This window comes from Micropterus dolomieu, linkage group LG18 (genome assembly GCF_021292245.1).
Source record: "Micropterus dolomieu isolate WLL.071019.BEF.003 ecotype Adirondacks linkage group LG18, ASM2129224v1, whole genome shotgun sequence".
Taxonomy (NCBI): Eukaryota; Metazoa; Chordata; class Actinopteri; order Centrarchiformes; family Centrarchidae; genus Micropterus; species Micropterus dolomieu.
Window position 1 is genome coordinate 8,512,315 of NC_060167.1, and position 12,184 is coordinate 8,524,498.

Here is a 12,184-nt window from a genome sequence, read left to right on the forward strand (position 1 = left end):
TGTGGCCTTTAATAGAACCCAGCGTGATCAGGGGGCGTTTACAGAGGATGTGTATGACTAATTCAGCACATCCTCTGATTCCACCCAAGGATAATCCCAAGATGCTGAGGCCCATTGTACATAATTTTTTTCATGGTTAAAATGATAAAAGTTGTACATCCAAAGTGTTTTAGCTAAACTGGCTTAAAAAGAGCCAAATATCCATCTCAGAAATCAGTGGAGACCAAACCAGAGCTAAAACACGTGTTTTTCCTCTGTGACCCCCCAATGAGGTAAATGCACGTAATTACATACACAAGAAAAGTAAAACAAAATAAAAATACAGCGTCAACTGTTGCACAATACAGGTCAAATATAACAATATAAAAAGCAAAGTCACAAAAAGTATGAAACTGACAAATGCTCAGATACCTGTACCCATCAAAGAGTTTTAACCCACATATTGAGAAAACCTTGTTTCATATCTGAAGTATTTCCCCGTAACATTGATTATTTATGATTAAATAGGCAACAATTAAATTATGCATTAACTGATTTTGGCCACTATATACTGACATATCATCACCTTTTAAGTTAATAAAGCACATGTTAGCAAAAGGTTGCTTATTTACACATCCAGCAGTTATGGAGCAACAGTATCATTCTTTTGGAGAGGTTTTTGTGTTACCTGATGAGTGTAAGTCGATTATTTACTTTACTTTTAGCTCTGTTTTGTTCTTCACCAACACTTGAGATAAATCTGTCTCTTTAGCTACTAAATACTCCACTACATTCACCAGCTTCTCTGTCTGCTGTTTGCTGCTGAACAGATAGTGTACAGTGGGTTTTCTCTCTGAAGACTGCTGCTGCTGAAAATGATGTAATGAGAACTAAAACATTAAAGTTGTGGGCCAGACAGACAAATATGAGCTGAAACTCACAATAAAATTCCATAAAGCCAAGTGACTTCTTTCACATTGTTTTCACAATGTCACAATACATTAATATTATAAAAATAATTACTATAGCTGCTTTAAAGTTTTAGTTTGGGGGGACAAAACAGTCAAAAGCTCCCCGCCCACTTCAAAACCGGTAAGAAAAACACAGTCAAAACAAAAAATCCAGAAAAATCTCACTTGAATTAATCAAATCTATTTCAACTTTGGCAGAAGATCACATCACTCAGAGTAACAAGCTAATTGAGAAAAAATGTTTTTAGGGCATCTAATTCTTATTTCTTTTTTTTCAGTATTGGAGAAAAAACACTTCAGTACAATGAGAACCACAGTAATAGAAGAAAAATATTGTTTCAAACATTATTTTGTATGTTTCAATAAATCAACAAAATGGCAGCCATACTTGTTTTGTGTACAGATTAGAACAGGGTCAGAAGAGAGAAAAGCATCCCATAGTTGACTTGGGGGTGAGGAGGGAAAAGTAGGAAACAAGGATTTTGCGCAGTGTCTAATTTGGAAATAGCGAAAAAGATGGGACAGTGGAAGCTGAAATTCAATCGACATATCTGCAAAGCTACGAAAAGTACCATCCCTGTAGAGATCTTTGCAGGTTTTTAGACCTTTGTCATGCCAGATTGAGAAAGTGGGATCAGATAGTGCAGGTTGTGCACGTGTGAGTGTTGGCCTCTAACTCTTGAGCTGCTGGAGCATCAACACTGTAAAATGTAAATGGTGGATACACAATAGGCCTACAGACCTAAGATGGTGGCGCCCTCATGTGGAGCCCCTGTGCATTTGTTTTACCTGGTTTTACGCATGAATTCATGATTTCCGACAGTGCCTGAACACAACACTGTAGTCTGATACTCTCCCTTTAAGTGAAGATGAAAGCTGTTGTGTAATTTGGGTGAAAGAGGAGGAGGAGGAGCGGACTGAATGGAGGACAGCTTTCTGTGACAGATCGAAGAGGACTCAGACAGGTACGATGCCACTCCTGTATAGATCATTATTAAACATGCTATAATGAAAATGTCTTCACTTAAGCAGCTGACGCTGTTATTATAGCTGAGTGGTTATATAGCCTACAGGGGATGTGAGATGCGATGTGTTCTCAAATACGTTAAACGGACACTTTCAAAATCATAAATGAAATGTAGCCTAATATTTATTTCTGCTGCTTCTCAAAGTTGATTTAAACATCCTCTCTACCTCTTACCTTTATTTGCCTATAAAACGTTTATCTTCTAAAACTAGCAGGAAACCAGTGGTGATCTGGTAAAGGGGAAGTTCCGTTTTCTGCACCGTCACTCTCTTTTACATAACACACAAACGCATCAAAGTTCAGTCTTGACCTTGGCAAAACATTAACCCCAAGCCTCAAGATCCACTTCTCTGAATTTGTATGTTTTTTTATGATCTGATCCATCTGTTTATGTTATTATTCGACACCAATTGTTCACATAGAAAAACTGACCTCCATAAAAATTGTTGGTAAAACAACAAACTAAAGTGAAATATAATAACAAAAATGAAAAAACAAAGATTTTCATGAAGACAGGGTTAAGTGTGCATGGTTAGAGCAAGCCATTATGTTACAAAACTTCATTTTATCACTTCATGCCTGTTGTATTTCTAAATACAGGCAAACTGTATAAACCAATTTACAAAAGTTGGGAATCACGTACTGTAGACAAACCGTAAAGTATACCTAAACGGGTAGTTCAGTACTACTTTTCCACTGGGTCCTACATGTCCCACAATGCAACTTGACAACAGCTTTGAGACCCTCCCTGCCTAATAAACCCTCACATCTGTAAAGGCAGGGTAGGTAAGTTTGAGAAACCAGACAGAAAATGCTGGATTTTGAAAGTCTCCAACAGAGAAACTCCCACCCCCTCCCTTGAGAGCTCCTTCCAAAGCCACGCCCCCAAAACACGTGAAGAAAAAAAAACGCGCGTTGCCGACACCGCAGGAGGACGAGGACAGTGTGACGAGCAGCGGCTCACATCAGGGGTAAGAAACATCTAACTTTATCATTATGAAAATAAACAACTAACTGTTAGTACTCACTATGAAGCTAGCATCTTATTATTGGATAACTTTTAAAAGACCGAGTTTTAATCAGTAACGAGTTGGCTAGCTAACTGTTAGCAACAGGTAGCTGTGCTAACAGCTGCGGTAACATTGGGCAAAGCTAAAAACAGGCTGATACACATTTTCCCGTTTCCATCAGTTACAATACATGAACGTGTATTTCGTGTTAGACTCATAACATGTACGTTGTTTTGCATGTTGGAGCTTCCATGGTGACAGCATTATTGTCTCTGATGAGGACTGCACCCCAGAGCCAAGCACAAACCGGGACAGGCCAGGTGACAGACAGGTGTCATGCCGAAAAGTGATCGTCTGCCGAAAACTGATGTTTGGTAGGCCTATGTGTAATATTTTTGTTTATATTTGGAAAACGGGCTGTAGCCTAATTAACATGACTTACTGCCAACTTAGACATAAAATGAAGACAATTTTGCAATTATCCTTATGACTCTGCATTATTTTACTTGTTGTGTAGGCCTACCAACCAATCCACTCTTTTTTTACCTGTTATAATACCTTTAAATGGCCAATACAACTCTTAAAATGCAGTATTTCACTTGCCAGAAAATGATTGAAGCCTTTTCTTATTAACTGAAAGGTTATTTCTGCCCTGAAATTAGTTGATTTCATTCAGAAGAGTTATTTTTGACAGATTATAGTTCACCTAGTACTTTTTTTACCTCTTAAAATACCTTTAAATGGCCAATACAACCCAAAAAATGCAGTAGGCTATTTCACTTGCCAGAAAGAGACTGAAGAGACCGGGCAATACAGCTCCAGCAGACGGCAATCAGTTTTCGGCAGACGATCACTTTTGAAGCAGAGGAGGGAGGGCTGCCGGGGTCCGAAGAAGGACGGGGAGGACAAGGTGCAAGCCAAGGAGCACATCTTCTAGGACCTGCATCGAGCTTCACGCCCCAACAACAGCATATGAACAGGTATATCTATACATATATATTTTAATATTAGTCAATTATCTCCCAGTGTACTTGTCTCAAAGTTTCTCTGCCCTTTGACTGTCAAAAATAAAGTGCTTTATAAATGTAAACCATCACTATTGTTATTACTTTTTAGTATTGTTTACTGATTACAACAACTAACTACAGCTCTGCTTCAGCCATCGGCTCATCTGTGTTATGTACGTTGACCTGGTGTGTAATGTGGACATAGAAGTCCTGTTAGAGAACAACAAACCACTGTTCAATAAAAATATCTGATCATGTTGAGGAATGTTTTTTCCTATTACACCAATCTTTCCAATTTGGGGTTCTAACAACTACATATTCCTTTACAGGCCAGAATCTGAGGACAACATCCAGACTACAGTGTTTCCATGCACCACACAAGGCTGACCTTTCAGACAAAGGACAGAGTAACAGATCGTTCAGTCAGACAGCATACAGACAGTTTGTAGTGTGGCAATGTGGAGCACTTGGTCACAGAGTCGTGATACAAAGTTGCTGTTTCTGGAAGATATGCAACTGTTATCCTGATCCACCAGGACAATACAGAGATTTAATCCTACCAGGGTGTAAGATGTAATGTCACCAACTGCTACACAAATAATTCCCTCCACTGTGTGGATGAATACCTGTACATTGTTTTCTTTTTATGCCCAGGAGGGTAGAGAAAATACAAAGATATTTTTCCCTATTCTGGATAATATTTTCATTCTTTTTTAAATAAAACATTGAAAATGATAAATGCCTTTTCTTTACACTTGCAGCATAAACAATCAAGCAGCTACGTTTATGTCTTATGTCTGAAATAATGACAACAAAGAGTGATATAACACTTGTTTTTGTTATTATATACTACTAAAACTACAACCTATATCACAAATAGATCATTTTTAAAACATCAATAAAAATAAGTAAATACAGGAAGAGACAAGGTGTGTCCAGATGCATCGACTGATTATAAAGACAGTTCAGACTTTACTCGTAGCATCGTATCACTGCTGTGGAGATGATTAAATATATCACAGTCACCTCTCTGACATGATTACCACATTTCAAAACCAACCATATTACTTTTTGTTTTATATTTTGATGCATCTAGCAACACAGTTGGGGCAGGGACACCTGACTGAACCCCATGTTGACAGGGATCATCAGGTCTCCTGGTTCTGCTTCTAGGCATTTCCTCAGTAGTAGACAACCGGAGGAGGAGGAGGAGGACCACGGCACTCTGGAGGTCTGCGATGTAACTGTAATCCTTCTCCACCTTCAATGAGTACAAGCTCCACCTTGCTGTACCTGATAATACAAAAAGGAGGATCAGCTTAGTGAAAAGTTTCTAACACCTCACATTGTTCTCTTATAGAGTAATTAGTAAACTATTTCCACATAAAATGCAATCAGTAACAATAAATCAGCACCATCTATCTGTATTCCTCATACTGTTTAATATTTTTTGACTCATCACCTATAAATGTATTGAGTAAAATGCACAAGAGTACTCATAACGCAACATACTGAATTGTGTCATCAGCTTTTCTCCTGGCTGGTCTGTGGACATGGTGGTTGTAATCCAGGCCAGCCAGCATGGTCCGATCAGTGTGCTGGTGAGAAGCACAGGGTGTTGGAAGACTGCAGGTGACCTGAAGGCGCAGTAGAAATAAAACATACAGGATTTTTTACTTCTGGTAAAATAAATAATGGCATAACAGCACCAATTACAGTAAAATGTCTTCACACAGTAGGTTTAGCTACGAACAATGTCAAAACTATATTATAGATGGCTTATATACCAGAAACACAGATAGTTGGGGACCTTTAGCCATCATTGTTTATGACCACTAACGTTGAAATGTCTCTCCTAACTACAAACACACAGATACATAATTTGTAAAAGAGTAACATACAGTCAAACAACGCCTGCAGACACAAGATAATTACACAAACAGATTAGATACAAGGTGTAAACATAGTATAATAAACCTAGATAGTGAATAACTAAACCGGCGCAGTCTACACACGCATTGTCTTACCTAATATTAGCGTTGGAAAACACAGCTCGCGCTGCTCTTTTCCAGCTCACCTACAGCTAGATATAATTCATTGTCTCTACTCTGGCTCCTACACCAGCCTGCACTCGTAGCAACAGTTAGCTCTATGCTAAGTAGGTAGCTACATTTGCTAGCGATGAAAGTAACAAATTACCATCAAAATGATGAAAGCCAGATTACCTGTCCAGCAAAAATAAAGCCACCACGGTGAAATTTTTCAGCCCCTTGGTGTTCCTCAGTTGTCACTATCGTTGAAAAGCCACGCAGATATCACCTCCTGCACGGGGGCAGCTCCTGTCGCGGCACAGCTGGTAGCACCTAACTTTTTAATATGTATTGGTGTATAAAGACAATTTCAACAAAGTGTTTCAGATGCATCTTGCCTACCCTGCCTTTAAATTTAAACACTGCACTGTTCAGCAAGATCTCTGACTCAGAAAAGCTAACTTTACTGGACTCTTAGCACTGCAGTACTCTGGTGTCAGTCGGCACTGGGTCAGCATCCACAATTTAGAAACTGAGCTGAGAGCAAATGACGAAGTCTGTTTGTGTGTTTATGTTTTTTAAGGAGTGTGCAGCGATGGAGCTGATAATGCTATCAGGAGGTATTCTAGTTGTCCCCATCCTCGCTTTCATCACCTCCTTCCTGTTCTGGCCTGGAGCGCTCCTTAAGGCCTACAACTGGTAAAAACACAAATACACTCACATTAAAACAACAGACTGGTTCCTTAGAGTTTACTGGAAGTTTAGAAATCCTGGTAATACCAGTTCTTAAGTCCAGACTAACTAATAAATCTACTGTAAAAATGTGTAGATTTTTTTCAGTAAAGCAACAGTCACTTGTTACTTTTTCCTAAAGCTGGATTTAACTTTCATTATAATCCATTGATATATATTGATAAGGCATTATGAAGTACTGTTTTTTACGTGTTAAGGCTCCAAAGGTGACGTGTTTGTTTTTTGTAGTTTGCTAGTAATTTCCCCTTTGGCGACAGATTGGATTTCATATTTTATTAACTCCCAAAAGGAACCTTAAATTGCTTTGGCACAGGCATTGACTGTTTTTCTGTTCAACAGTCCATATATAGAAAATTAAAATAACATATAATTTGACCATGTGGCCTTTCTTCTAGTGCCACCCTCAGGACAAACTAAGCACAATACACCACACCTGCTGGCAGCAGAGTAACACAGATGACCCATAGGTATTTCGTTGTAATCTATCTGGACTTCAAGTTGTGTTCGCACAATCACATAATCTTGCTGTTGTAAACTTATTTGTGTTTTAAATTCTTTAAATATTAATAGGAATGTAGTGTCTCAGCTGTATATTTCTGGCTGTTGTTCCACTGTAATGTTAATGTCTCCAAAATACACTTTCATTGTGAAGGAGCAGGACTGTTAGAGTGACCTGGCCGGCTGGACTTTGTCTAAGCTGTAAAAAAAAAATTATAAAATAGAACACAAACCCATACATGTTGTCCTCTTGGTAGATTATTGTTGCTGTTTCACCCACTCTCTCTCGCTCTCTCTCACACACACAGAGTGCTGAGTCACTTTCATGTAATAGCGTCTTTGTCAGCAGCAAGTTACATTAAAATGAATTAGACTAGAATTTAAATTAGGCAAGCTGTTTACACAATGAGTAACAAAAAGAACTTAAGATGATACAGAAAATGTTTAGAAAAGTATAAAAGAGGTTTGTGGTCCTCATGGACAGAATCTCACAAGAAAGGTTAAACAGGCTGAGTAGCCTACCCGATGTAGATACTGCAGTTTTTCAGATATGACTTACTGTATGAATACTGTTGCCCAATATCTGTACTCAGAGAAACATGTTTTATTTTGTTTTTCATCCATATGGCTCTATGAAAGGAAATGTTGGTCGATCTGACAGTCGGTCGTTTGTTCCACTACTTCGGTCAATGCTCAAACATCTAAAAAAGCTGTTGGATGAATTAGTATGGAATTTTGGGCAGAGGCAAATTCCTACCAACTTTGTTGATCCTCTTATTTTTCCTCCAGCAACACAAGCAGGTTAAAGTTATCCTGTGAAATATTTCTGTCTACTAAATTGGTACAACATATTGTTCAGACTGTCCCTATGCTCAAAGGATGAATCTTAATGAAGTTGGTGATCCTCTGACTTTTTCTTTAGCTCCAGCATGAGTTCCACATTTTGTTCTTCCAGTGAAATATCTCGGCAACTATTCAATGTATTGCCATGAAATTGGTTCAAAAATAATTACATTCTCATCAGTATCAGCTGTACTATGTTTAGCACTTATTAGCAAATGTTAGTGAGTGAGTAAAAACGGGAATGTTTTCTGGCCCAAACAGATGGAAACTTTGGTCCATCAGTCCATTTAACGCTTTGGTCCAGATTGACATACAACGTTTCAACATCTATTGACCAGATTTTGAGAATTTCTACTAACATTCCTGCTCTCCATAAGATGAACCCTTAGATTTTAATGACCACCCGTCCTCTATACCATCAGGACAATCATTACATTTTAAGATGTGAAATTACAAACAGCTACAGTGAAGAACTTTATGTGAAGCAGAATTTAACCGAAAGTCAAAGATATCTGTGTGCACAGTCATGTTCAGGTACACTTACCGTTGACAATGCAGCATCTGTTGGGGCTCTATGAATAGATCAATTATCAATAATGTTTCTGTTCAATACGTAAGTTTAACTTGCACCTGATGTGAAGGACAGACAGAAGTTACATATTTAAGGAGAAACACATCATACGTGCGTGGCTCTGTAACATCTTAACACACAACTATAAATCTATTTTTATGTACTGTGGGGTGTGATAAACACTGCATACAATGGGATGCTAGCGAGACTTTGTACATTTAAATAAACACATTATGCAATTGCAAAAAATATTACACATAATAAAAATGCACACATGCACATAAATAGCTCTAGTAACCCTTTCATAATCATCCTCAGGTTTTTGCGTCTCAGGCTGGGGCTGGTGGTCCGCTACTCTCACAGTGGAAGTTACCGCTTCTGTTATGCCAGCCGGGGGACGCCAGGAGGCACCACGCCATCACTGCTGCTGCTGCACGGCTTCTCCGCCAGCAAGGACATGTGGCTGCCTGTCATCAAGGTATCACACACACACACACCGTTAGGAATGATGGTGTCTGGCTTTCTCAAATACCCTTTTTAAGAAGAAGAATGGTGGTTGGATGGAAGGGTGAAGAGGAGAAAACAGAAATAGAAGAGAGCTAGGAAGGAACAAGTGGAGGAGGAAAAGAAAGTGAGTGTAAAAATATAGAGGGAAATAAAGAAGGATTAAAGGAAAGCATGAAGGATGGAAGAAATTATCTAAGGAATGATGGACAGAAGAAAGGGAGGAGGGATGGAAGAAGCTCAGAGGGAAGAATGGATGTATGTAAGGTGTCACAAATCCACACTGCATAGGCCTACTAAATTTATACAGCATGTACTACATACAAATTGTCACAAATAAGCAATCAAACTGCAACTTTGGGATGTTTCTGCCAGTTAACCTTCGCTAAGAAATAGCAAAATGTCTCTGTTTTGATCAAATACTTATTTTTTGTTTTCTTAATAGTTCCTGGATCTGTTTGACTAGCATCAACATTTTATTTGAATTTTTCCCAGCTGAGCTCCATTTCCTCTGTGAATTGCATTGTGGGAGAATAGTTTTCCAGTGTGAACACTCTATATACTAAAATCCTGCTCAGAATTAGTAAGTAGTGTGGATCATCTTTCATTTCAGTTGGGTGTGTTTGTTTTCTTGTGCAGCATCTCCCCAGAAGCCAGCATGTGGTGTGTGTGGACATGCCGGGGCACCAGGGCACGAGTCGCACTGGTGCCGAGGACTACAGCATTCAGGGCCAGGTCGGCCGAATCCACCAGGTCTGTGCGAGTGTGTGTTAATACAACACGCTGTAATGCAATACAGATTGATGGACCCTATTGTATTTACAGGAGATGGAAATCCCTCCACATGTTTAATGCCAGGATCAGACTACATGACATCAGCACACTAACATAATAAGTGCCTGATGGAAAACTGGCATGTCAGAAATCTTTTACCTTATCCTGTCTAGTTTAACTCAAACACCAAAGTTATTAACATTCCTGATCATGTAGTCTGTCTTTGGAACTCCTCGCTCAGTCACCTTTGCATGTCATGAATAACGGCACGCTGTGGTGTGGTGGGGTATCAAAATGTAACCTGAGGTCAAGGTCCAAACTAGACAAAGCTCATGTTTTCTTTGCTCTGGCAAATGTGTCTGGCCCCCTCTCCCGTTCAGACATATTTCCTGTTGACCTGGACCTGGTTGGGTAAATCACCACTGTTTATCTAATAATGACCAGGTTTGAGAGGATGGCTGTACAAAAGAGCGCTTTTACGTAGACAACCAAGATGGCTGATATGGAACGTTCTGTTGAATCCACTACTGCGTAAGTACTATACGAACTAGACCTCTGGATTCTGATGGCAAAAATGGCAATTCCTCTTCACAGGCATATCAACACCATCCCATCCTCGTCTCCGCACACTGTAGACATTTTTCGGTTGCTCAGCGTTACGTCACGTTTAATTGCTCGGATCGGTTGTAGGTCTGTCCAATTGCATCCAGAGGCATTTTGGTCTGCGCCTATTGATAACGCTGCTTGGAAATCTAAAATAAACAGAGAGGTTTCAGATTAAAACACATTTGTGAATTGTTCTGGCGATGTCCGTCTACCTTTGTTTATCATTTAGGTTTTTATTTTTCCCCTGCCCCATAACACTACAAAACATACTTTTCATGTGGTGGTCTACAGGTAACAGACAGAAAACAAGAAAGAAAACTGAAAGCACAGCAAGATAGGTCACAGCATCCTTCTCACAACCACACAAACAACACGCACAACATGCATTACAGCTTTCTGTATTGCCATCTAATGATGCCCACCATTAATTAATCTGAGGAAGCTTCCCCACATTTCAGTGACTTATCCCTGTGGACATCGCCCCTCAGTTACTGGTAAATTGTTTCTTCCTGAGATTGAGATGTTTAGATGGATTTCAGTCTCATGTCTGTGTGTGAAAAATGGTTCAGGATGTGGTTAACCTAGCTTAGCATGAAGACTGAAAGCAGGGGGAAACAGCTAGCCTGATTCTGTCAAAAGTTAAAAAAAATACACCTACCAGCAACTCTAAAGCTGTAGTATCTTGTTTTTTTAATTGGTACACAACCAGATATGTAAAACCCAAAGTTTGTGGTTTAAGGGGTTATATGCTGGAAGTGTTTCTTGTTGTGGTGCAATGTCTTCAGCTTCCTGAAGGTTTGTTACCCCTGTGCCTGTACAGAGATTACAACCAAAACATTTCCTTACGACCAGATCTGGCAACCAACGCTACAGTTGAAGACACTGCACAGAGGCACTGAGCGGATGGATACACTGCTGTTCTCCTGGGAGACGATAAATTAGATTACACCTGTCTGTCTCTCTTTGCTTGTGTAGTTTGTGCAGAGTATCGGTCTGGATAAAAGACCGTTCCATCTGGTTGGGACATCGATGGGTGGGAACGTCGCAGGGGTGTACGCTGCACATTACCCCGATCACCTGTCCAGTGCCACCTTGATATGCCCTGCAGGTAAACTCAGCAGATGTCTGATCTACATGGTGTTTCAGTGTTTCCCTCCAGGATTCAAACCTGAGTCTGCTCCTCCTCCTCCAGGCCTGGTTTATCCCACAGAGTCTGAGTTCATCATTCGGCTGAGGGAGTTGGAGAAAAATCAGAAGGAGGAGAATAGTCGGATGGAGGAGTCGATTCCTCTGATACCCTCCACTCCTCAGGAGCTGGAGGATATGCTAAAACTCTGCTGCCACACCCCCCCCAAGCTCCCCCGGCAGGTACAGAGCTGTCATGCCTGGTCTGAGATCCATAATAGACACTTTTTAGATTTCACACATATACTCCTTCTCCATATACAGTATCAATAAATCAGGGCAACTACTGTTATAATAATGGTATTCTATAGCTAGTACTGTTGCTGCTGTTTCAGTGTTTGTGGAATACCAATGGAAGTGTGTGTGTGTGTGTGTGTGTGTGTGTGTGTGTGTGTGTGTGTGTGTGTGTGTGTGTGTGTGTGCGGG

At 39.8% G+C, this 12,184-nt stretch overlaps 1 protein-coding gene across 3 annotated transcripts in view; it reads left to right on the forward strand.

Annotated features, from left to right (window-relative positions):
- The first annotated feature begins 1,793 nt into the window (after positions 1-1,793).
- The window catches only part of LOC123956484 (monoacylglycerol lipase abhd6-A-like), a 13,769-nt gene continuing 3,378 nt past the window's right edge, over positions 1,794-12,184 (forward strand). The window contains exons 1-7 of one of the 3 annotated variants that reach the window (XM_046028696.1): positions 3,307-3,361; positions 3,775-3,967; positions 6,608-6,723; positions 9,008-9,167; positions 9,833-9,946; positions 11,549-11,681; positions 11,766-11,941. In XM_046028696.1, the coding sequence (XP_045884652.1) occupies positions 6,620-6,723; positions 9,008-9,167; positions 9,833-9,946; positions 11,549-11,681; positions 11,766-11,941 (687 nt within the window). In that variant the 5' untranslated portion in view covers positions 3,307-3,361; positions 3,775-3,967; positions 6,608-6,619. Of the gene's footprint in view, positions 1,916-3,306; positions 3,362-3,444; positions 3,968-6,607; positions 6,724-9,007; positions 9,168-9,832; positions 9,947-11,548; positions 11,682-11,765; positions 11,942-12,184 lie in introns of those variants that run through there. The other 2 variants (XM_046028695.1, XM_046028694.1) reach the window with 2 other exon arrangements.